At 39.9% G+C, this 26,063-nt stretch overlaps 1 protein-coding gene across 5 annotated transcripts in view; it reads right to left on the reverse strand.

Annotated features, from left to right (window-relative positions):
- Nucleotides 1-26,063, reverse strand: part of opcml (opioid binding protein/cell adhesion molecule-like) — a 2,226,798-nt gene that overhangs the window by 14,792 nt on the left and 2,185,943 nt on the right. For 3 of the 5 annotated variants that reach the window (XM_043676830.1, XM_043676827.1, XM_043676828.1), the window contains one exon: nt 20,543-20,578. The exons of the other annotated variants lie outside the window; for them this stretch is intronic. In XM_043676830.1, coding sequence (XP_043532765.1) covers nt 20,543-20,578 — 36 coding nt within the window. The remainder of the gene's footprint in view (nt 1-20,542; nt 20,579-26,063) is intronic. 5 annotated transcript variants of the gene reach the window in all.

The raw sequence follows: 26,063 nt of genomic DNA on the forward strand, positions 1-26,063 counted from the left end.
TCCTATTTGTTCTGAGGCCATTCTAAAAATATTATGAGTGACAGAAAATGTAGAACATAAAACAGTACAGCACAGGTATTGGCTCTTTGGCCCACCATGCCTGTGCTGACTCTGATATGATTCTAAACTAATCTCATCTGTCTGTACATTGTCCATATCTCTTTATTCTCTGCCTGTTCATGTGTCTGCCTAAATGCCACATAAACAGTGCTATCGTATCTGCTTCTACCACCTCTCTGGCAGTGTGTTCCAAGCACCTACTATCTTCTGTTCAAAACATTTTCCTCATATATCTCCTTTAAACTTTTCCCCTCTCACCCGAAGCCTATTGCTGCTAGTATGTAACATTCCACCCTTGGAAAGAGAGTCCGACTATCCACCTTATCCATGCCTCTCATAATTTTATATACGTCTATCAGGTTGTCCCTCATCATCAAGCAAAAATAATTCAAGTTTGTCCATCCTTTCCTTATAGCTAATAGACTGCAATCTAGGCAACATTCTGGTAAACCTCTTCTGTACCTCTCCAAAGCCTTCACATCCTTCCAATAGTGTGGTGACAAGAATTGTGTACAGGACTTCAACTCTGGCCTGACCAAAATCTAATACAGTTGCAACATGACTTGCCAACTGTTATACTCAATGCCCCAACCAATGAAGACAAGCATGCTGTCTGCCTTTTTTTACCAACTTATCTACTTGAGTTGCTACTTCTCGGAAGTTATGGAATAGGACCCTAAGGTCCCTACATCCCTAAGAGTCTGGTCATTTACAGTCATAATTTCCTCTTGCATTTGACCTTCCAAAATGCATCCCCTCACGCTTATCCAGATTAAACTCCATCATCCATTTCTCACCCAACTGTCTAACTGATTGATGTCCTGCTGTATCCTTTGATAACCTTCTTAATGATCCACAACCTATCAATTTTCATGTCATCCACAAACGTACGAATCAGACTGCCTGCATCTTCATCCACATTGTTTGTATATATTAGTACTGATCTTTGTGGAAGACCACTGGTCACAGACTTCCAGTCAGAAAAAAAACCCATCCGTAAATACTCTCTGTCTTCTATGACCAAGTCAATTTTGTACCCAAATTGCCAACTCACCCGGTGATTTAATTTTCTGGACTAGTTTAGCATGAGAGACCTTGCAAAATGCTTCAGTAAAGTCCACATAGATAACATCCACTGTTTTATCCTCATCATCTTCATCAAGTCAGTAAAAACCTCAATCAAGTTTGTGAGACAAGATCTGCCCTGCATACAGTCCTATAATTTCCTTAATTATCTTTGCTGCCTTTCTTGAACAAAGGAACATTGTTGGCTAATCTCCAGCCTTCTCAGACCTCGCTTGTGGCTAAAGAGCACGCAAAGATCCTTGTAAAGACCTCCCATAACTTCCTTCAGTATCCTGGGATAGATCACAATAGGATCGGGGGATAATCTAACTTAATGCTTTTCAAGACATCCAAAACATCCTCCTTCTTAATATCAATATCATCAAGAATATTTCTCCTTGGTGAATACTGATGCAAAAGTAAGCATTAAGGACGTCATCCACTTCTTCTGTCTCCATACATAAATTCCGTCCTTTGTCCGAGAATGGACCTACCCTTTCCCTTGTTACCCTCTTACACCTAATGTACGTATGAAATACCTTGGGATTCTCCTTAATGCTACTTGCCAAGGACAATTCCTTTGTGCCCTCCTAATTTATTTTTGAAGCTCTTTACTCCTTCCTGTATAGTCCTCCAGGGCCTTGTTTGATTTCTGTTTCCTAAACCTTACATATGCTTCCTTTTTTTTAAACTAAACTTGTAACAACTCATAGCAACCTTGGACCTTCCTGAATCTTGCCATCCTTCTTTTTCATCGTCAGAGGAACATGCTGGTCCTAAACTCTGGTCAACTGGCTTTTAAAAGACTCCCACATGTCAGATGTGGATTTATGTTCATAAAGCTGCCCCAATTCAATTTTCAGGTTCCTACCTAATACTGTTGTTAATAAGCCTTCCTCCAATTTATCACTTTCACCTGAGGACCAGACTTATCCTTTTACGTAATCATCTTTAAACTTTCAGAATTATGATCATTGTTCCCGAAGTGTTCCTTATTGAAACTTTGATCAACTGGCCTGACTCATTCCTCAGTACAAGGTCAAACGCAGCCTTTTCCCGAGTTGGACTGTCTGCACATTGCTTCAAGATATGTGTCATCATGGTTCAGTGTAATCTTTGACTTGAAAGACTAAACTCCTATGCTGAAGAATTGTAGATACGTTTAATCCTCCTGTTCAGACATTTTATTGTACACATCTGGAGCAGGTGAAACTTGAACCCAAGCCTTCTGACACAGAGGTAGGGACATTACCACTAAGCGACCAGACCCATTAATGTTAATATGGTTGGCTTTGGACTCACTCCAATGATTTATATACTGTGTATGATCCATGCTGACATTTTAATGTAGAACGGAGACAGTGTTCATTTTCGAGGTGATCCATTTTAGACTGAGGCTCCATCTGCTGATTATGACTGACATAAAAAAAAAATCCACTACAATATATGAAGAAAAGGAGTGGAGTAGTGTTAGTCAGCACTTATTCCTCAATAAGTTTCATCAGTCACCAGTTTACTCTGTGCAAACTGACTCTCCTGCTTGCCTGCATAATAACATTTGCTGCTTTAATGTATTTATTTAGCATTAAGGTACATTACAGTGACCAAAGGACATGAAAGGTGCACTGAAATCTACTTAATTCTTTCCAAAACTTGAAAATGTGTCCTCTCAAGTCTCTGGAAATACCATGCACTCATCAATCATCATGATTGACTTCACCCAATGATTGGAGCTGACTTTGACCCAAACATGCTATAACAGGGGTGTCCAAACTTATTATATATTATTATGTTTTGGAGAGGCTGGTGATTGACTGGGGTGTACAAAGTTAAAAATCACTCATCACCAGGTTGTAGTCCAACAGGTTTATTTGGAAGCACCAGCTTTCAGAGTGCTGCTCCTTCAACAGGTGGTTGGCTTAATGTTTTTCAAGACATCCAAAACCTCCTCCTCCTTAATATCGACATCATCCAGAATTTCCTTCTCCTTGGTGAATACCGATGCAAAAGTAAGCATGTTATCCACTTCCTCTGGTTCCATACATAAATTCGCTCCTTTGTCCTAGAATGGACCTACCCTTTCCCTGGTTACCCTCTTACACCTAATATACGTATGAAATGCCTTGGTATTCTCCTTTATTCTACCAAGGACATTTCCTTCTTATCCTCCTAATTTATTTTTGAAGTTCTTTTCTCCTTCCTCCTTTATAGTCCTCAAGGGCCTTGTTTGATTACTGTTTCTTAAACCTTACATATGCTCCCTTTGTTTTAACTAAACTTAAAGCAACTCATAGCAACCTTGGATCTTCCTGAATCTTGCCATCCTTCTCTTTCATCGTCAGAGGAGCATGCTGGCCCTAACCACATGCTGAAGGAGCGGCGCTCCGAAAGCTAGTGCTTCCAAATAAACCTGTTGGACTATAACCTGGTATTGTGTTATTTTTAATTTTATATTATTATGTTTTTCTTTCTCAAACACAGGGCCACTGATACTTTGTCTGGGGCTAGTGTTTGAGGGTCTGGTAAAGGATGAGGGAATGGCACATGACAAGATTGTGGCAATGGATGAGGAGGGGTAGTCTGACCTGGCAGGAGTGGGGGTTGAAGAAGAGCTGGTGAATTGGGGATGGTGATGATAATGACTTTCCTCAGTCTCTTTCTCACCCTTCTCCTTTGTTTTTCTCTCCATCACTCTCTTTTCTTGTCCCCAATCTGTTCCTCTGTCTTTTCCTCCTCCTTCCCCTCACCCTGTCTTTTCCGCCCTATCACTCCCTTTCCCATCCTCTCTCTTTCAGCTTTCTTCAGCCACTTCCAAAACCAAGCAAGAAACCTGATCCCTGCGTAGCCTTACATACACCAGTGGCGCAGACTCAACACCCATATCTTCTCCACATTTCGAAGTATTACTGTACGGGAAAGTTGCCGGGCTGTGGGAAAATCTGCAAAACTTTAGCAAAACCTGACAGCCTTGTACCTTCTAGTTTTTGACTCTGGTGGTAGGCAGGCTGGATACCAACTGCACTATGGCCTACTGGTAGCGCGATATACCTGCATGGTGGATGAAACTGCCCCGAAAAGTCCACAAAAGACTCTATATCCAATCATTCGAGAAAACCCACTCACATCAATAGAATGGAAAAAAATGAAGAACAGCTCTCCTTCAATCATGGGCTAATTCTTGTTCCTGCTTGTTCTTAATCACACAACTAACAGAGCCAGCAGCAGCCAATGTGGGAGGCAAAAAATCTGTGATGGAAGGATTAGTGAGCAGTCAGGTATCTGACTATTAGAAGCTAGGGCCTTGCTGTGAGGAAAAATCACCCGGGAGAGGAAGTGAAGGGATAGGTGTGAATAGGGATGGAGGCACATGGGGTGGGGAAGATGGTGGCTGGGAGGAGCTGGGGGGGGGCTGAGATCCAGCAGCTATTTTTGTGACAGTATGTCTATGTCTTAGAGCAGTTTGAAAATATCCGCAGCACCAGATTTCATTGGATTTATATGTGCATTTTATGAAATCACTATTCATTTTGACTATGCAATGTTTCTGAACAAGCTAATCAGCATATTATTACTACTGGCATGGTTGTATACAAAGAGGGAACATTAATGATTAAGAGATGCATCATTGTTCTTGTGATGACTCAGTTCTCTGGTTAAAGAAATATGTTGAAGAATAGAACAATGCATCTGTGTAACATTAGGGGAGGGAACAGCATCTGATCATGGCAGTACCTGAGTCAGGTAGTGTTTGGCAAAATATGAATCCTCCATTTTGAAGAAAACGGGAATGTGGAGTTGAGGATCATCGCATGAGCCATGATCTCTTGAATGGAAGGGCAGACTTGATGCACTCAATTGCTAACTTCTGCTCTTATATCTTATGGTCTGAGATAAATATATTTATGTAGAACACGATACTTCACAGTTGAGAGTCTAACATTTTTCCATTCAGATAAAAAAAACAAAATCCACAAAACCCAGTATTGAATTATTACAGCAATACTCAACTTTTCATTGTTTTATGTTCCTAACTACTGGAGACGAAAAGAGATTTTTACCACATCCAGGAGCAAAATGTCATTGAAGGAAGGCAGAAAACATTAAATCCCGATCGCCATTTCAAACTGTAATAGATTTTCATTTATGGAAAGGTGATGGCAGAATGGTAAAGTCACTGAGCTCGCAATCCAGGAGCTCAGGCTAATATTGAGGCTAGCAATCCAGGAGCTCAGGCTAATATTGAGGTTAGCACTCCAGGAGCTCAGGCTAATATTGAGGCTAGCACTCCAGGAGCTCAGGCTAATATTGAGGCGAGCAATCCAGCAGCTCAGGCTAATATTGAGTCTAGCACTCCAGGAGCTCAGGCTAAGACTGAGGCTAGCAATCCAGCAGTTCAGGCTAATATTGAGGCTAGCAATCCAGGAGCTCAGGCTAATATTGAGGTTAGCAATCCAGAGGAAGTCATACGAGGATAGGTTGAGAGTTCTCGGCCTTTTCTCGTTGGAACGGCGAAGGATAAGGGGTGACTTGATAGAGGTTTATAAGATGATCAGAGGAATAGATAGAGTAGACAGTCAGAAACTTTTTCCCCGGGTACAACAGAGTGTTACAAGGGGACATAAATTTAAGGTGAAGGGTGGAAGGTATAGGGGAGGTGTCAGGGGTGGGTTCTTTACCCAGAGAGTGGTGGGGGCATGGAATGCGCTGCCCGTGGGAGTGGTAGAGTCGGAATCATTGGCGACCTTCAAGCGGCATTTGGATAGGTACATGGATGGGTACTTAATCTAGGTTAGAAGTTCGGCACAACATCGTGGGCCGAATGGCCTGTTCTGTGCTGTATTGTTCTATGTTCTATGTTCTAATATTGAGTCAAGCAATCCAGGAGCTCAGGCTAAGACTGAGGCTAGCAATCCAGCAGTTCAGGCTAATATTGAGGCGAGCAATCCAGCAGCTCAGGCTAAGACTGAGGCTAGCAATCCAGGAGCTCAGGCTAAGACTGAGCAAGCAATTCAGAAGCTCAGGTTAATGTTTTGGGGATTGGGGATTAACTCCAGCTATGGGAGATGGTGAAATTTGAATTCAGTAAAAGACTGGAGGAGAAATTAATTTAATGGTAACCATGCAGCCAATGTTGACTGTCATCAAAATGCATCTGTGTCAATAATATCTTTTAAGGAAGGAAATCTGCCATCCTTATCTAGTTGTACATACATGTAACTCCAAACCCACAGCAATGTGGTTAACTCTTAATTGCCCTCAGGACATCTTGAGACAGCTAATGAATGCTCACCGAGCCAGTGATACTTACATGAACTTATATTAAAAACAAGAATCAGCAGTAAAAGCTGAGTTTGATATTATTTGGTTATGATGACATTTAAAAAGAGTTGCATCTTCATTCCATTGTGGCGAAGAATTTAAGGTACCTGCATTGGTTATCTGTTGAAATCGACAAAGGGGATATTCCCTTAGATGATCTTTAGCTGACTTGAAGAATGCTATGAATGAAATGGAAGCAATTCAAAACACTTGTTGCAAATGAAAACAGAAATTTCAGTGACTGACATACAAATGTCAACAATTAGAGACAACATCATATGATGTAAAATTTATGGTGGCTGTAAGCTGGCTGTCAAAGGGTTAAATAGCACACAGGATTATTTGTGCTTTGAACTGCTAAATTTTATGCTTATGTCTTTCTGAATATTGTGCAGGATATGTCTTTAGAATAACACTGAACCCCTCTGAAAACTGGATTCAACTTTGATAGAGTGATGCTCTGTGGTCTACTGTGTGATTTTGCTGACACATGGCTCAAAGAGTTGGCCACAGTAACATTTTGCAGGAGTGTTATGCACAGTGTGGCTTTGCCATTTTGTTGGTGGCTGGTGAACGTTGGGAGGAGAGAGGAAATACATTTAGTCCACTTGGTTTCTTGATCAACTAAGAGCTCAACTGGAAAATCATAGGAACTTCAACAATGTGGGAAATGGTGGTTTGGTGGTGTTGGCATTAGACTTGCAATCCAGAATCTCAGGCAGACTACTATAAGGACAATAGCACAAATATCATCATGACACCAAATGGAATTTAAATTCAGTTCTAGATTTGAAAACTAATTTCAGGAAAGCTGACCACAAAATTATCAATTGTTATTAAAACCTATCTGGTTCATTAATGTCATTTAGGGAAGGACATTTGTTATTTTTACCTGGTCTGGCCTCCAGTACCCTCAAGCACTGCCCAAACTATTATCCTATCATCATCCATCTACCACCAATCACGATCAGTCAAGCCTCACGTCTAACACAACCAGGCTTCAAGAGACAATCATATTCTCATCACATCTGTCCGTTTCACATGTTGCACATAGTGGATGGAAGATGGAGCCCCCCTCGATGCTGGGTTAGTGACAAAAGGACGTTTAATCAGGATGAGTACATTCTTGCCACCTATCCTGCCCCCTCCCAACCCCAATTAAGTCAATAGCAAGAGGGACAAGGATAGTTATCAAGTCCGTTCTCTGTTTGAAGTGCATAAGTGTCCACTTAATGGCTAAATACTGGGCATCATCTCACTGTCATTGATATTAAGTGAGTAATGCATCAAGCTTTGTCATGTGGCATAGATGAGAAGCATTGATACATTTTACTTACTGAGTCGCAGGGGTTTGGGCTTGCGGGGGAGCTATATTCAAAGGACACTCTGAGAGTCACATCTGATGTTTTTGCAACTTCTCTACACTCTGCCTTCCAGAGTCCCTCATCTCTTAAAGACTCTCTCACTACCAATCATTGATAGCTTGGGACAGCTTTCAACAACTTTCATTCCAGCAGCAGTTGGCACCTCCATAGTGACAATGACATTCAGAAGAGTTCCTGGCCTCTGGCTGACCAGCAACTCTGCAAAAGTGAGAGCTCTGCCCCCAGGGATCTGATCACTGAGAATGGTTTGTTGTTTCCCTCTTAACTATCTGGCATTTACGATTGGGGTAGTGATTGTAATGAGATCAGTCAGGTAGACATCATTGAATGTGAGTTCCCTGATTGCGGCTATTAATCTGGTCCAATCTGGAAGCCCTGGCTGACAGATAAAAGCAGGAGTGTCAGATATTCTGTTCACACTGAGAGCTGGCTCTGACAGAAATGGATCAGTGTCATGGATTTTCCACGTATAAATCAAGGGTGATTCTGTGATGGGATACCAGCTTCTGTGGAGTTATTCCTGTGGCAACGAGAGCAAAGCATGCTCCTGAAGAAATTTGCTTGTAATTGTCGTCTGAGCTGGGATAAGCATTTCTGACATCACGCCATTATTAGGGAAGCTTGATTCATTCGAGTCTACCATCAATGACTTGGCCCAGTACGTGAAAAGAACATTTTATTTATTCTGGGCAAATCACACTGCGGCAAATGAAAAGCAATGATTAATTCTCCTGACAGCTTGTGGACCATAGTTTTTGTGGCTACAAGGAGCCAAATGTTCTCTGGGTCACCAGATACTAAAATCTTTCAACAGTTAATGGATTCAGTTAAGGAAAATTATGACTCAAAGCCCCCTCTAATCCTGAGACACTATCAGTACTACTCAGCATTCCAAGAACCAGGGAAATCCATGTCAGGATTTTTGACGAGGTTAGGATGACTGGTGGAGATATGTGACTTTGGTCTAAGCCTTAATTATATGCTGCAAGACCATTTGGCATGTGGGATTAATGATGCAACCATGCAGAAGCACCTACTAGCTGAAGCCCAACTGGACTTCAAACAGTCGTTAGAAAATGCGGCAAGTGGAGCACATGAGTTGGAAGGTGGAGCTCCAATGGAAGTGGACAGCCTTGTCAGTCCGACTGAGCTTGGGGAACATCACTTGAGTGAAGGCAAATGCATAGCCTCACTCAAGACATATCCTGAACAGAGGGACTCTAGGTCAGCACAAAACAAAACCAAATCTTGGCCAAACATTGGTTAAAATTATCTACAGGATCTGGGCCAGGAATCCATTATAGTTGCTGCTGGTATGTGGATTTGAAACAGGAAAAAAGTCCCATTAGTCCTAAACTGATGAAGAGAACTCATAGGCCAGTATTCAGTAGACAGCAGACCCTGGAAAATCCACCTACATTTAGAACAGAGAATATAGAACAGTACAGCACAGTACAGCTCATTTTCTCCATGACATTGTGCTGAGCATTTATTTTTATCTATGATTAACAAACCTACACACTCTTCGATTTACTGCCGTTCATGTGCTTGTCCATTTTGTTTTACATTGCTTAGCAACATGCAAATCAGAACCAATAAAAATAAATATTTGATGAATGGTCACCCAGTTCTAATGGAGATTGATACCAGCGTGGAGAAAGTGAGGTCTGCAGATGCTGGAGATCAGAGCTGAAAATGTGTTGCTGGAACAGCGCAGCAGGTCAGGCAGCATCCAGGGAACAGGAGAATCGAGTGCCCGAAACGTCGATTCTCCTGTTCCCTGGATGCTGCCTGACCTGCTGAGCTGTTCCAGCAACACATTGATACCAGCGTGGCCATTTCAACAAACCACTCTTGAAATTCACTCTTGACTCCAACCATTAGATTTGTGCAAAACCTTGGCTAGAATGAAACCTATAGTGGGGAATCTTTACAGAGTAAGGGCCCAACTTAGGTTCTGGTTGCACATAAAAAGCATCTGGTTCAGTTACCGCTGATTGCAGTAAAAGGCTCAGGCCCAAGCTTGATGAGGTGAAATTGGTTGAGAAAAATTCACTTAGATAGGCTCAACAATTTTCAATTAGAAAATGGCTACCTGAGTGAAATTCTCATTAAATACCTGGAAGTTTTTCAGAGAGATCTAGGGACTATCACAGAAGCCAAGACCACCTTGCATGTTGACGTGCAAGCAATTCCATGATTCTGCCAGGCCCGGCAAGTGCCATTTGCCTTATGGGCAAAAGTAGAAGCAGACATTAGGAGGCTGGAAAGCGAAGGAATCATCAAACCAGTCCAGTTTGTGGAATGGAAACATAGGTCATAATGATAGTGAAGCGTGATAGGTCGGTTCACCTTCGGGAATTTTAAACAAATGTCAAACCACATTTTGCAGCTGGATAAATACCCACTCCCTCATATAGAGGAGTTATATGCAAAGCTGACAGGGGGAGTTGTCCTTCACAAATTAGGACAAAAGCCAAGCTTGCAATTGTGGTTGGACAAGGATTCCCAAAGGTGTCTGCAGTTAATCCCCATCGCATTCGTAAACATGATAACATGCAAATAAGCAGGACTTGGACCTTTACCCCAAGTCAGCTACCTGGACTACAGAGTCGACAAGACTGGGTTACACCTGTTGAAATATAAATTGGGGGAGATCAAAGGTGCCCTGGCTCCCACACCTGTACCAGAATTTAGGACTTGCCTTGGGCTGGTAGATTACTGGTGAAAGTTTATATGTAGCCTGACCTCCATCCTGGCACATTTGCATCAACTCCCAAAAAAGGGTCAGCATTAGAAATGGTTGCGTGGCCAAGCCAAAACTTTCAGGGAAGTGAAGAAACAGCTATCATTCTCTAAGATTTTGGCACACTAGCAAGATCAGGTATTGACATTCAATGCCTCCCCGTATTGCAACTGGGGAGTACTAGCTCATATGTGGCCCAATAGAGAGGAACGTCCAACAGAGTACTTTTGTTAATGCAGAGCATAAATACACCCAGATAGAGAAGGAAGGCTTGCTGTCATATTTGGAGTGAGGAAGTTATACCAATGCATTTAAGGACATAAATTTGTGGTAATAATGGACTACAGCCCCTGCTAGGTCTACTTAAAGAGGACAAGGCAGTGCTGCCTTTTGCTTCGAGTCAAATTCAGTGGTGGGCTCGCATACTAAGTGCTTACAATTAGAAGATGGGACACCATCTAGGAGGGCATGTTGCGAACGTATGTGCATTGAGCCGCCTCCCACCCTGGCTACTTATCCATTGTCGTTGCCTTGTCTGCCAGATAACCAGCTGAGATTGTCACCACCCTATGCTGAGATAGGCAATCCTTTCAGACACGGTACTACTAAAATGTTTTGTTCTTCGACGGCAAATATATTCTCCTTCACTGACAGTTAGCAATCTTTCATTCGCCATCACCTGAGATGGAAATACAGAGCAGCTCCAGGGCAGAAAAAGATGCAAGAAAAACATGCACACAGTTGGACAGAGAGGAAGTAGAATCCTTTTCTGTTGTTATACAGGATAGAGTTGATTTACAGATATGACAAATTAATGTGTGCACAGTCAACAGCACTCTGCATTGTTGGGAAACTCGCTGTCTGATGAAATCCCAGTCTTGAGCTGTCTGCCTGCCCAGCTGCAAGAGGAAATGAAATGTGGTTTGATCTTTTTGAGGAGAGAACCTCAGTGACTTCCTGCTTGCAACAGCGGATGGAAGATTGTTAATATCACCCAGTTTCAGCCTGGCAGATGTGTCAAGGTTCATTGCCTTCCAGATATTAAGGAAACCACTGCAATGCCCTACTATTAGCTTCTAGTTGTGGCCTATTTCCATTGATCCACCCTGTTTGAAGCACAGATAGACAGGTTTGCCTTCTAGCCAGGTTGGCATCCAAGCAAAGTCGAGGCCTGATCCAGGGAGAAATTGGGTATGGATTTAGCAGGGGTCATATGTGGTGAATGACTGTCAGAGGTGCTTAGAGAGAGATTCGAGGACAGTTTGGATGCAAAATGGGAGTGGGGATGAAATCACAGTCCTTGGGTTGAGGAGGCATCAGAGACTTCAGGCAGCGTTCTCATGGGTTGGGAGTGAAATCTGAGTACTCTAGAAGGGATCTTCAAGCATGAGGAACATGGATCATCAGAGATGATCAGAATGATTGGGGCTGTACACCTAATTGCGGGCTGTTGTTGAAGTAAGCACATTGGATTCACCAGAACAATGGAAAGGCATTTAGCCCCTGGATCCAACAGTCCTTGTCTTCCACAAGCCAACAGTTTCCTGCAGCTCAAAAAAACCTAGCATCCGGAGTTAAATTTGAAATAACGTGTACTCATGTCTGCACTAACATAGTGTCCAGTTTGCTTTATTACATAAGTTTCTGTGTGGACAGCAGAGACCAGTTTGGAGCTGTCAGGCATTTTGAAGCATCTGAAAAAAAAAATGTGCTAATGAACCCAATTTCTAAGCCAATATCTTTAACAACACAATTCGTTGCAACCCACTGGAAAATGTGTTTATATAACCTTGAGCTCATTAAAACAAGACAGAAGCCACTTTCTTTGGAATATTAAACAGCAAAGGTTTTAGGAAGAGAGTGATGATTTCAACTGTTTATTGCACTTAGATCAATTTAAATCAGAGGGGTGAGAGATGAAAAGGTGAAAGGAACTGGGCAGAAAAACAATTTTAAAATGTGTCTGTTTTAATCAAATAAGATGACTCACCTTCGCTAATTAATATTGTATTTTCAGAAATTCCTGGCGGCAATTTGGATTGGTTGAAGAGGCCCTGAAAAGCAAACTTAGCTAAAAATGTACTGAATCTAGCAGTGGAATAAAATGGGAGGCACTCATACTCACGTGATTATCCCTAAATGATATCCTTCTATTTAGAATTCGCTAATCAGATATCTGTTGAGGTCAAATTAAGAAATATTTCATCTGCATCATCCAAGTCAATGCCTACATATTCTAATTCATTGACTGTACATGAAGCCAGCAATGCTACATGACCACAAGGTGTTTTTATTTTTCACCAACATGCATTAGTGTGCAGGAATGTACTTGGGCCCCTAAGTATTTTATTTACATGGCTTTCTCCTGCCTGTAATTTTGCACCACAGTATTGCATCTGAATGAACACTGAGTGGGAATTTATAAGTGGTAACTGTGACCATCTCAACAACCTACAATTGTGTATCCATAGAGTGTAATATCCACCTCCATAATTATACAACAAAGTCACATCCAAATGGAACTTGACACTTAGGCCTGATTATAGGTCGTCAGCTATTACATCTTTCTACAATATAAAATGTGCTTTTTAAAGATAGTTGGGAGGAAAGAAGGGTTAACAAGTCTTGGCATTATATTCACGATATAGAATATTCAGGAACCGATTTGTGTAAACAAATTCCAATATGATAACTGTTCTTACAGAGACAGAACTGCTTGTGTTCCAGTTATTTTCCATTTTTAGTGAAATGCTCATTATTGCTACCTACACATTTTTAACAATGATCAAAATGTAAAGTGCAGAACAAGTCTCACTTAAATACAGTTATGAAACTTTAGTTGAGCAGGACCAACTGAATTATTTAATTTAGTAGCATATCTACATTTAATATTGTTGAAAGGAATTAAGTCACAGATCTCTATATTTAAAAAATCAAATGTTAAATTAGAATTAGTTAACTCATTGATTTATTTTTAAAAAGGCAGAGCTGTCTCTTTTTCCGAAACAGAGAAAGCAGAACCCCAATAGCTTCCATCAAAGAAAGTAATCTTGGAGATCAAAGTGTATGAGATAAACAAGCCTGTGATCATTGGGCAGGAATAGGTCATTTATCACTTTTCTTCTCCCAATTAATCATTAATGTTAGCTCAAGTATTTTCCATCTAATTTCAAGATTATTCCATGAAATAAGACAATTCTTTAGCAAAAGTTTTGTCTGTGCATATCATTTTTTTGGGGGGGAAAGCAAGAAACTGTAATGTTGTAATAAATGGACACAGTGAATATTATATGATTACTTACATGATGAAAATGAAAGAAGATAAAAAGCAGAACACGTCAAGTCCCCATGAGATTGAAAGAACAGACAGAAATGGAACAAAATAATAAGTTAGTTGAACAGCAACAAATACACCACCTGGGATACCACTTTTTGCACTGACAGGGTATCATTAGCATGAATTCCAATTGAACACTTTTGTAAGTTGAAATTGCTGTAATCTCGCCCAGTACAGCCAAGTAGTTCATCTGTTTGGTTTCCATTCTCTGTCTCTGAATCAAATGATGTCCACAGTCTGGCATGCATGGCAACATGAGGTAGGAAAATGTTGCAAATGTAATGTCACGTGACTATATTCCCGGTTTCAGTGACAAATTTATGACAAGTAAGTCTCCCAGTGAGGGAACATTACAAAACCAAAGGAAAGTCTTACGATTGTACTGCATTTATGAATAAGGAAATTGCTGTTCCAATGAAAGTATGGCACAAAATGAAATCACAAGGAAACAAAAATAGCAGAAATAATCACAGTGAAGTTATGCTGCGCATTGCTAATGTCTGACGTATTCACTGAAAATCATAGAATCTCTCCAGTGCAGGAAGAGGCCATTTGGCCTATCGACTCTGCATCCCCCACCACAGAGCATCTCACCAAGACCCAGCCCCCTACCCTATCCCCATCACCCACATTTACCATGGTAATCCACCTAATCTGTACACTTTGTTTGTCTGTTGTTTATTATTTGGAATGGCTTATTGGGCTAGATGTTCAATTAGATGCAGAGATGAATTTCAGCGTGAATGGCCACACTTAGGAATTTCTGGATCCTGTGCCTTAACATTGGAGAAAGCACCATCATTATGATTTTGATTGAAATAGCTGAAAAAAAACATTGAGGCTTGAAGAAAACCTACACCTGAAAAAATATCTAATGCTTGCTCCCTAATGTTGATTCAGAGACATTTTGCTTTGAAATGTTAAATGAACACCTTCCGTTTTATCTTTCCAGAAAGTGCAGTCTATTTTTTTTTTAACAGCTGTGGTCATTACCAATGCTTGGGTGAGTTTCAAGTGCCAAAGTAAGTCTTCCATTCAACTGAGAATAAATAGTTTCAAGAAATCATAATTACAGTTTAGGTTTCATGACAAGATTCTTTTTTTCACATGACAAAATATATTTTCTTCTCAGTATCAATGAGTGGAGACCTCTTTACAGTGGTGAAATGTCCATTTAGAGTCATAGAGTCATAGAGATGTACAGCATGGAAACAGACCCTTCGGTCCAACCTGTCCATGCTGACCAGATATCCCAACCCAACCTAGTCCCACCTGCCAGCACCCAGCCCATATCCCTCCAAACGCTTCCTATTCATATACCCATCCAAATGCCTCTTAAATGTTGCAATTGTACCAGCCTCCACCACTTCCTCTGGCAGTTCATTCCATACACGTACCACCCTTTGTGTGAAAACGTTGCCCCGTAGGTCTCTTTTATATCTCTCCCCTCTCACCCTAAACCTATGCCCTCTAGTTCCCCACCACATGGAAAAGACTTAGCCTATTTACCCTATCCATGCCCCTCATAATTTTGTAAACCTCTATAAAGTCACCCCTCAGCCTCCGACACTCCAGGTAAAACAGCCCCAGGCAGTTCTGCCTCTCCATATATCTCAAATTCTCCAACTCTGGCAACATCCTTGTAAATCTTTTCTGAACCCTTTCAAGTTTCACAACATCTTTCCGATAGGAAGGAGACCAGAACTGCACGCAATATTCCAACAGTGGTCTAACCAATGTCCTTGTTTTTCCAAAGAATGTAATTTTTTTTCATTAACAGTGAATGGAATTTGAGAAATGCGCATAGTGCATACCAGATGTGTTTTTGTAGAAATACGAACAGAAATTGCTGGGAAGACTCAGCAGGTCTGGCTGCATCTATGAAGAGAAATTTGCTGAGTTTTTCCAACAATTTCCATTTTTTTTCTGATTTCCAACATTGACAGTTTGTTAGTTTTTTTTGTTTAAAGTCATTATAAAAGATACATGTGAGATGGCCTGAGTGATCTGAAGTGGCATGAAAGTTACACAAGGAACTCAGGAATGGCATGGGATGTTTTGATGATCTGGATGCATATGGCAAGTGCAAGCAGCAGAGAGTTATTTGGTGGGGCATGGCCAAGTCTGTGTTTGTGAGGAAATTGATGAGAAAGAAAAGGGTGAGTTAAATTTGGAAACCTAAATAGCACACTCCTGCATAATTCACGAATGGCACCATGAACACAACCCCAGCGTGGAAACTCAACGCAGCATGGAAAGTTTGAAACAAATTGAATGCGTAGTTTGCAAGCTGCAAAAGTGCACATCTAATTGTTTCCCATGCCCAACAAAATGATTAGATTCATTATCTCTGTTAAAGTGCAAATAAAGGGACTCATTATGAAGCCTCAGTGCTCTTTTATATATGGTATATCACTTGAAACACTGCTGCCTCACAGCACTAGAGACCTGGGTTCAATTCCCGCCTCAGGCAACAGTCTGTGTGGAGTTTGCACATTCTCCCCGTGTCTACATGGGTTTCCTGCGGGTGCTCCGGTTTCCTCCCACAGTCCAAAAATGTGCAGGTTAGTTGAATTGGCCATGTTAAATTGCCTGTAGTGTTAGGTGAAGGGGTAAATGTAGGGGAATGGGTCTCGGTCGGTTCCTCTTCGGAGGATTGGTGTGGACTTGTTGGGCCGGAGGGCCTGTTTCCACACTGTAAGTAATCTAATCTAATCTAATCTAAAAGGATCAAAGGGTGGAATTGCATGTCTTAATTATAATTAGATTGTGTTTAAAATAGAAATTTATACCAAGGAAAGCAAGCCTTACATTTGGACCAAGAGAAACAAGTTTGCATTACAATTATGTTGGAGTGTTGTGTCGAGAAACATTAGTACTAGAAATGTTCTAAAAATACAACATTTTTGCCAGTAATGTTAAGAATATCAGTCATTCCATAGGTTGGAAAGTAACTAGGCAGTCTTCAATCATTTTCTAGAGCTTTTTGCTAATGGTTGCATGAGGGTACTCCATTTATCCTCAGTGAAGTACTTTACATTGTTTTACCCAATTTGCTGCCTCTCCCTGATGGCAGAGCCTAAGGCTAGAGGCTAGCATACAGAATAGTTTGTGTCAATAATTGGAGTGAAGATATGAAGTGGCATTAACATGATAATTTATAAAAAAATGCAACCCTCAAAACACTGAACTGTGATAAACAAAGGCATAATATTCTAGCGAAGAATGTGAAAAGTGCTATAGCTCTGTGTTCAATTATCCTGAGTGATCTCCCACTCTACAAACTTTGAAGTTTTAACTGTATATCTGGAAAATTAATGCAAAAAGTGGGATAATGATCCTAAATATGAAAAATAGGCAAATCTACCACAGGAGCTAACAATGACTTTTGATAGATAAGCAAAGAATATGTTAACCTACATTGCACTGACTAACTTGGCAGTAATTGCTTTATTAATGTAACTATATTCTCTGCCTTCCAACCTACAATTGCAGAAACTGTCAGTTTTATTTTTGTATGATTGTATTTATTTAAATACAGGATTAAATTAGGAGTTTCTTATACCACCCACAACAGTGGTTAGAAAATTGGCTGTAAGCTATGAATTGAAAATGTGTTGCTGGAAAAGCGCAGCAGGTCAGGCAGCATCCAAGGAACAGGAGAATCGACATTTCGGGCATAAGCCCTTCTTCAGGGCTTATGAAGATTCTCGTCGATTCTCCTGTTCCTTGGATGCTGCCTGACCTGCTGCGCTTTTCCAGCAACATATTTTCAGCTCTGATCTCCAGCATCTGCAGCCCTCACTTTCTCCTGTAAGCTATGAATATAAATTTATAATACAGACTAAACAATAGATAATGAAACTTAATTAATTGAAATAATCCAAAGTTCAATAAAATTTATCAATAGTTTACATATAGTATCAATCTCTGAAATTGTTTAAACATGAACGGTGTCTAATTTTCACTGAATTATTCATGTGTTAAGACAGTTTTTTTTAAAATGCTGTTAACTAAAAAACTTTTTTATGTATAATCTCCAAGTAATGGACTTTTATGCGCATTAAGTGCAAGGATGCAGCTGACACATGAAGTGAAGCATAATTGATTTTGTGTAAGCATTTTTCTCAACAAGCTGAATTGACAACTGAAAAACAGTTTCTGCTTTTCCCCTTCACAAAGCCAACCTTCCAGGAGGTATATAGCATTAAATGGAAGAGGAATTTATTCTGTGCTGCTAAAATGGGAGATACTTTTTTCACTGAAATGAGAATGCTGTGAAAGGAGATCACTTTACTGTTGCCTTTCTCCTTATTCCAAACCTGATTTCGTAAACCATACTTCAGAAGAAATAAAATGTCATTCTGTTTATGATAAAACGATTTGGTTTGAAGCAGAGGTTTGGGCCTTTCTCTTCCCCCAGTGTTTGGTCTGCATTCTTGTTTCTGTACATTTAGAATAACAGATCAGAAAGCAAACTTAGACTTTGTGCAAAGTGCTCTGTGTTTTGACAACTTGCAGTGTAGTCCTGGAGTTAGGTTCCAATCTGACTGCACAAAGACAGGGGTGGTTACTGGGCAAGATGGGGTGAGGGGTTTGGTGGCAAAGGAGGCAACATTTGACAGGAGAGCACCTTCTATTGACACTTCAAATCCAGAACAGGATCAAGCCAAGTTGCAAAATGCCCAAAGACAGTTGATCAAATCTTTTGAAACATGGAATTTTTGAAAAAGGAAATATTTTTCTATTCCACCTACAAATAAATCAAAGGAGTTGATGAATATTCCAAAAGGTGTATGAAAATATTGCATTTCTAAAACATCAGATTAATAAGTTTCTTTTAACCTTTATCCCTTTTAAACTAAAGCAGATATTAAGTCTTTTTTGTGGAATACACAGGAATCAAATCAACAAAGCCTAATTTTAAATATTATACTCATTTCTCCCATAGATTGGAAATAAGGCAAATAGACACTTGTACAAATACAATTGGCGTTATTGATATGTACTGCTTCATCAATAGTCCGGAATTTAATCAGTTTTGATGATATTCAGATATCATGTTACGGAAGTCAAAAATGCATAATATAGGATGCAACAAAGAATCCCTCCAGTGTGGAAGCAGACCATTCAGCCCACTGACTCTACTCTGACCCTCTGAACAGCATCCCACCTAGACCCATCCTGTAACCCTGCATTTCCCCTGGCCAAACCACCCAGACTATACATATTTGGGCTGTGGAGGAAATCCATGCAAATATGGGGAGAATGTGCAAACTCTACACAGACAATCCTTTGAGCAGGAATCAAACCTGGGCCTCTCATGCTGTGAGGCAGTAGTGCTAGCCACTGAGACACCCAGTTTTAATAGTGGCATGGAGAATTAATTGAAGCATTATTATGGAGCTTTAATTGATTCATCTTATAATTTGCAGAAACTTCCTTCAAGACATTGAATGAGTTGAATTGAATTCATGACAAAGTAGTTTGCAGCTGGGCTATAAGCCAAAAGATTCAAATAGCAATATTGTATTTCAATCAAAAATCTTTATGCCAAGGATATTTTAGTCCAAAATGCAAGCATTCAGAGTTGCATTCATTCCTTCTCAACGATAAATTTCTGAGTTCACCTTTTGCAATTGTTTATTACTTTACTAATGTTTGCTTGCTTTGTTTCCTTTCCTTGTCTAATTGGAATTATTTATTTTTGGCATGGTAACAAATTAGAACTCTGTGCCTACTGGCTAATGTAAATTTATTATAATGCAGACCTGAAATAACTCCACAGAGGCCAGTATCCCATCACAGAGTCACATTTTATTGACACCTGGAGAGCCCTTGACACTGATCCAGCTCTCTCAGAGTGAACAGGATGTCTGGCACTCCTGTTTCTATCTGTCAGACAGAGCTCCCGGATTGGACCAGATTAACAGCTCCTATCAAGGAACTTATAATTTATGAGGTCTATCTGCCTGACCTTATTACAAACACTACAAGACCCTTCCTCAATTCTTTTATAAGCAACCACAATTTATCCTTCAAAATTACAAGGACTTTTAAAAATATAAATTGATAGGTCATAAACTAAACTTTGGAAAAATCAAGCAAACTTATCCTTTAAAATATCTGGAAATCGGTCCATGTGTTGTGTTGGTTCAATTTTCCAATTTAATACGTTTCCTTGCAGTCTAATGGAATTGCCTCATATTGAAATGACAACAATGGTAGATGGACAAATAGTTCAGCTAACCTGCCCAATAATGCTTGAAACTGGATGAGAAGAAAGAAAATAATTTGACTAAATCTTCACATTGTATAATTTAAGACAATTGGCAGACATGAGATCAGCAGTACAATCGACCAGTTTGGCTTCGGTATCCATGGATTGTGCACAACAACACTGTAGTTTAAAAACAAATTGTTTTAAAGACAAGTATTTCACTCCTCTTGTTGCAATTAGTATGAAATTATTCTCGAGATGTTGGCAACAAAATTACAATTTGTTGTTGGCTCTTTGCTTCCAGAAAAATATGTTATAATTCTGATAAGCCCTGGCAGTGCTGAAAGAGGACCCATCCCTCATGCAGTAAAGGAGATGCAGCCACAGAAATGACAGTGCTCCGTACTGACCTTGAATCTGAGTCGAGCTCGTAGGCTCACTTACTTCTATAATCGGAGAAAATGGTGAAGGGGGAAGCAGGGAAGGGAAAGAAATGCAAAAAATATAGTTTACATATCCTTACAATTATGGCACTGAGCAATAATGTGAAGCTAATGACAACACACATGCAATAAAATGAACCTGAAACAGAATGAAGGTTACACTTTGTTCATGGTGGTGCCTTTTGAGATTAAACTGGGAGGAAGTCTCCGTTGTTCTAAGTGGCAACAAAATGTTAAGAACAATAATTCAACAATTATCACCATGCTATGCATATTCCACCATTTCCCTGGCAAATAGCTCATTCTCGGGACTGGAGTGAGACGCCACACAAACTGATTAACAAATGAAAGTTTAACACAACAATGAGGGCACTGATAGAACAGTTTGGAGGACTTGTGTTTTACCATACACATCTCCCTATTTCTTTCTTGCAGTGTACCACTGGTTTAGATATATACTCTTTGTTGACCATTGGGGAAAGAGGTTTGAGCTACCTTGAGCTGCAACTTGCAGCACCATTGCAAAACTGTGTCTGAGGCTTTGTCAGTATGGCAGAGAATGCAGTGACTGTAACACAGGATGCTTCTGATCACAAATTTTAAGACTTAAGAAAAAAGGATCATTTACGGAATAAAACTGGGCTGGGGTCTGGCAGAAGACAGGTAGAACTTGAAAACCATTCCTGCATAACCTTAGTCAGTTTCCCGGAGAAGTGTAAAATTTAAAGAATTGTTCTGAGCACCATTTATGTATTTTAACAAAGTCAACATTAGGAGTGAAAATTTCCAAACAGATATCTGTATCTTAAGTTTAATATATATCCTATATCCTGTAAAAGAGAGACAATTTGCTAAAGGTTTTTATCTTGCACTCATCAGGACATTTCGTAAGAATACATTATCAGTCTGTGCTTGCAAAACTTGCACCTGCATCCAACATTAGATCTGATTTTGCAATTGGACAACCTTTTGTTGGCTGATCCTGAGTGCACAAAGAATTATGCAGACAACCAATGTAAGATGGTCATTCAGGCTCAGCCTCCAGTGCACTTTCATATACTGGAAGCAACATTTGTTAATATCATGTGGTTTCTAGACAAAAAGAACATGTGTAAGCACTGCACCTGTTTCAATTGAACAAAATTGCTGACGGCCATTACAGATTTATTTCTGGGGGCAACACCAAATCAAGTCAATCTGTCCAGTTTAAAGTTTGAATAGAACGTGGCAATTAGCTGTCAATCACCAATTAATTGCTGCATTCCACATGGTAATGCCAGCACAACTAAGACTCCACTTCTTAACCAAAAAGCACTCACCTCTCATGCAGTATAAATGTAATTTTTCCCTTTGTTACATTTCTTACAAAGTATTCTGTTGAATGCAAGAAAGGCTTCAACAACACCCATTTCAGCAATATTCATGTTCTGTGTTACCAAATGACCACCTCTCTATTTGTTTATTTTAAAATCCAAATTCTCTGAAGACATTGATAAGGTTGCGGTGAGGAATACATGTTAAAAACTTCCATCTCAAAGCAATTCAAAATTCTCTTCATCAATAAACAAACATGCCTATTTCTCAGCCAGTGCTTATTATTTTGTTGGTGCTGTTTCTGCATAAATACAGAAGAGATTTTTGCCAAGTAAATTGTTTGTTTTGTAAAATATTTGTTCTCATTGTAACACATTAAGCATATCAATTCTTGGCAGGTTTTTGTTTTTATTATATTTTAATCTGACATCAGTAAGAGCCTCTTTACCAGGTTGCTGCCATTATATTTCTCAGGAAATTCTGATGTTACATTGTTCTTTTGTTAATGGTATAATGTTATCCAGATTCCCTTCTGGATTGACACATGGGCAGAAAACATGTTGTTCAGTTTTATGTAAAAAGCACAGCCTGGGTTTCCTTTCTCTACCCCTTGACAGTTGGGTTGGGAGGACACTGATGGGGGAGGTCAAATCCAGACCCCAGATCAACAGCACTTCACACAATTTAAAGAGAAATATATCATTGCAATCACACCACGTGCAAAGATTATATTATCATAGGTCTTTTAACCACACGTGGGTGTAGCCTGTAACTAAATAATAATGACCATGGAAATAACAAAAAGATAGGAATGAGCATACTTTGTAGCAGAGCAGCAAGAGTGAAGTTCAAGGATAATTCTGCAGAAAGCAATGACATTTTGCAATATTAATCACCTCATTATAAAGATATTTTACATAAGGTACCCAGTGTTGGACAAGTGGACAAATTAGCTGAAAACCAAACCATCAGAGTAAAATCTGAAAGATAGCTACCGACTGATTGAGGAAGGTGTCTACTCTCCAATCCGCACCATTGCACTGATCAATTTACGGTGCAGGAGAATCAGTTGACAGAAACCCAGGTCATAACCATTCACAACAGAATGTGCTGAAATTACATCCAATAATGTGCAGATCCCATACCACACACTATTACCTCGGCAAAATGATGTTCCAAGGGTTTCACACAAACTAATTCCCCTCCCTCTGAGACGGGAAGTGATGATGGTGTGGTAATGTCATTTGACCAGTAATCCAGACCCAGGTGTTAACATTTTGGGGACATGGGTACAAATCCCATCAGTGTGAAATATTGAAATTTGAATGAAATCGAAATTCAGAATTTTAAAGTTAGAATGTTATAAAAACCATTTTAGCTCATGAATGTATTTCAGGGAAGGAAATCTGTCATTCTTAAATTGGTCTGTACTACGTGTGATTCCAAAGTCAAAGCAATGTCATTGACTCTAATCTGTCCTTTGAAATGGCCTAGCAAGCCATTCAGACCCAGGACACTTTGAAATGGACAATAAATGTTGGCCCAGTTTGTGACACCTACATCCTGTGAAAGAACATGAAAAAGAAAGAATACCTCTCCTGTTGCCCAGGCAGAGCACATACAGAATCACGTTTCTGGACATTCAAATCATAGCGCAATGGTAGACTGTGAGTTATACTAAATAGGCCACCTTCAGATTTGTTTCGGAAGTCGTACTGAATGATTCACAGACATATTTAAAAATTAAACCAAAACTGATTCTCATTTCAAACATTTCTTTGCATTGATCAGAACAACAGCACAATTATTTCCTGCTAAGCAGCAGGTCATACAAGTTTTTTAGATTAGATTACCTACAGTGTGGAAACAGGCCCTTCGACCCAACAAGTCCACACCGATCCTCCGAGGACTAACCCACCCAGATCCCGTTCCCTCTGACTAATGCACCCCACACTATGGGCAATTTAGAATGGACAATTCACCTGACCTGCACATCTTTGGACTGTGGGAGGAAATTAGAGCACCCAGAGGAAGCCCACACAGACACAGGGAGAATGTGCAAACTCCACACAGACAGTCACCCAAGGCTGGATTTGAATCTGGGTCCCTGGTGCTGCGAGCCAGCAGTGCTAACCACTGAGCCACCATGCCACCACATGTTAATGTAGGTTTTCCTGAATAAGATTTTCAGATAAGAATAAATTTTACTGAATGACAGGATTGTTAAGGAGCAGAGAAAGACTATTCAGCCCATCGTGCCTGCACCAGCACTTCATTACCTTGTGGCTATCTTCTGCCTCCTCCCCATTTCCTTGCACACTATTTCTATTTCCAACCAATACATTCTACACCCTGATTACTCAATGTGTGATAATTTTTTTTTGTACTTTGCCCTTGCTTCTTTTAGACATCATTTTACATCTATGGAACAAACACAGAGACTGCTGGAGAAACTCCACAGGTCTGACTGCATCAGTGTCGAGAGAAAAACTGAGTTAACTTTTTGAGTCTAATGTGTCCCTTCTTCAGAAATCTGTTATCTTATTCTTGATCCTTTTATGAGCAGGTACAGCTTCTCCCTATCTACTCTATCCATTCTTTTCTCAAGGAATTTCACTATCTGGGCTCAGAAACTGCAGTGATGCAGATTTAGACCCACACAGCCTAAAGGAAATGGTAATTCAAACAAATTAAGGATACACCTAATCTCCCAGGAACTGAACTGGGCCTGAATTAGAGTGTGGTCCTGCTTGTGTGCATACTGCTAGCACCTTGCTTGTGGCAGATAATGGAACACTGGATCACTTCATTTCATTTGGTAAATTGTAGAAGTCTATATATTGCATTTAATCCTGAACTTAAATTTTGGTTCATATCATATCAAGCACGTACTGCTTAGGGAGTGACAATTATGTTCCCAGACTAATTCCTAGGCCTGCAGCTTTCTGGAATTTTCATGGCCTACACAGTACATTATCACCCATCAAGTTGTGCGTTATTAACCTTTCCTGATAAGGTAAGCTGATACTTTTCTTTGAAGAGAACCTTGATTTAAATGGAAAAGTCTTCATGATTATCTTTTGTTCCAAGTTGTTTGTGTCATGTCACCACCATTTGGACAAATTAACATACATGTTCTAATTCGATTTATATCTGGAATTAAAATGAATGCTTGGCAATCATTTCTCATAAAGACATTATCCTGCAAATCTTCTTTACCAAGTATACAGTGAAATGTAATTCAGCATTACATCCACTGTGTGATGTAATTAATTGTTAAATCATGTGTTTGACTTGCACTGGTTACTAAGAATTCCTTCATGGATTTTTTCAGAATGCTGCAATTTACACTTCTGATTAGTACTGTTCCTCAGGGTTTCCCACAACTCCAAGCTTTCAACAATTCACATTCCCATCCAGAAGGTTGCTAGTGCATTTACCAAGCCTATTAGACATGCAATCTCAATTGTCTTGGCTAAGTATTCTGGAATGTTAGACAGAAAATGAGGAGACAGTTATGGATTATGTTGGAGTGAGAGCATAAGAAGTGATGGAAAGGTTCTGTGTCTAAAATTTCACAGCAGCGTTAATTGCAGCTCTGGCTGTTGCTTCTGGTCTGCCTTGCTCTCAACATTGAGGGAACCCTGGAGAGAACCACATCCGCAGAGAGAGAAAATCGAAAAATCTGCAACAAAGGCAAAATACTGTGGATGTTGGATTTCTGAAATAAATGACAGAAAAAGCTGGAACTACCCAAGAGATTTGATGGAATTTCCACAGAGAGAATGTTTCAGGTTAATACCTGTTCCTTAGAATTGGGGTGATTGACTAGAAGGGTTAACATTTCACACAGACACTGCCAGATTGGATATGTATTTTCAGTACTTTCTCTGTATTAAAGATTTTAAATATGACTAAGGTGTACCATGTAGTTGTGTACTACTAAGAATTAGGAAGCAAGTTTGTGACAGCAGTGCCTCATGTTTTTGACCTTAGCTGGGATATCAACATGAGATATGTTGAGGCTGAGAGTCGAACTCACATCAAGAGTGGAAACCATTAATTGATTAGTCAAATCAAGCCCATCAGACATATATTGTAGCCATTAGATGCCTAAGAACTGACTGACTGGATATTATGGGAGTGGCACAGTGGTTAACATTGCTGCCTTACA

Source organism: Chiloscyllium plagiosum, chromosome 35 (genome assembly GCF_004010195.1).
Source record: "Chiloscyllium plagiosum isolate BGI_BamShark_2017 chromosome 35, ASM401019v2, whole genome shotgun sequence".
Taxonomy (NCBI): domain Eukaryota; kingdom Metazoa; phylum Chordata; class Chondrichthyes; order Orectolobiformes; family Hemiscylliidae; genus Chiloscyllium; species Chiloscyllium plagiosum.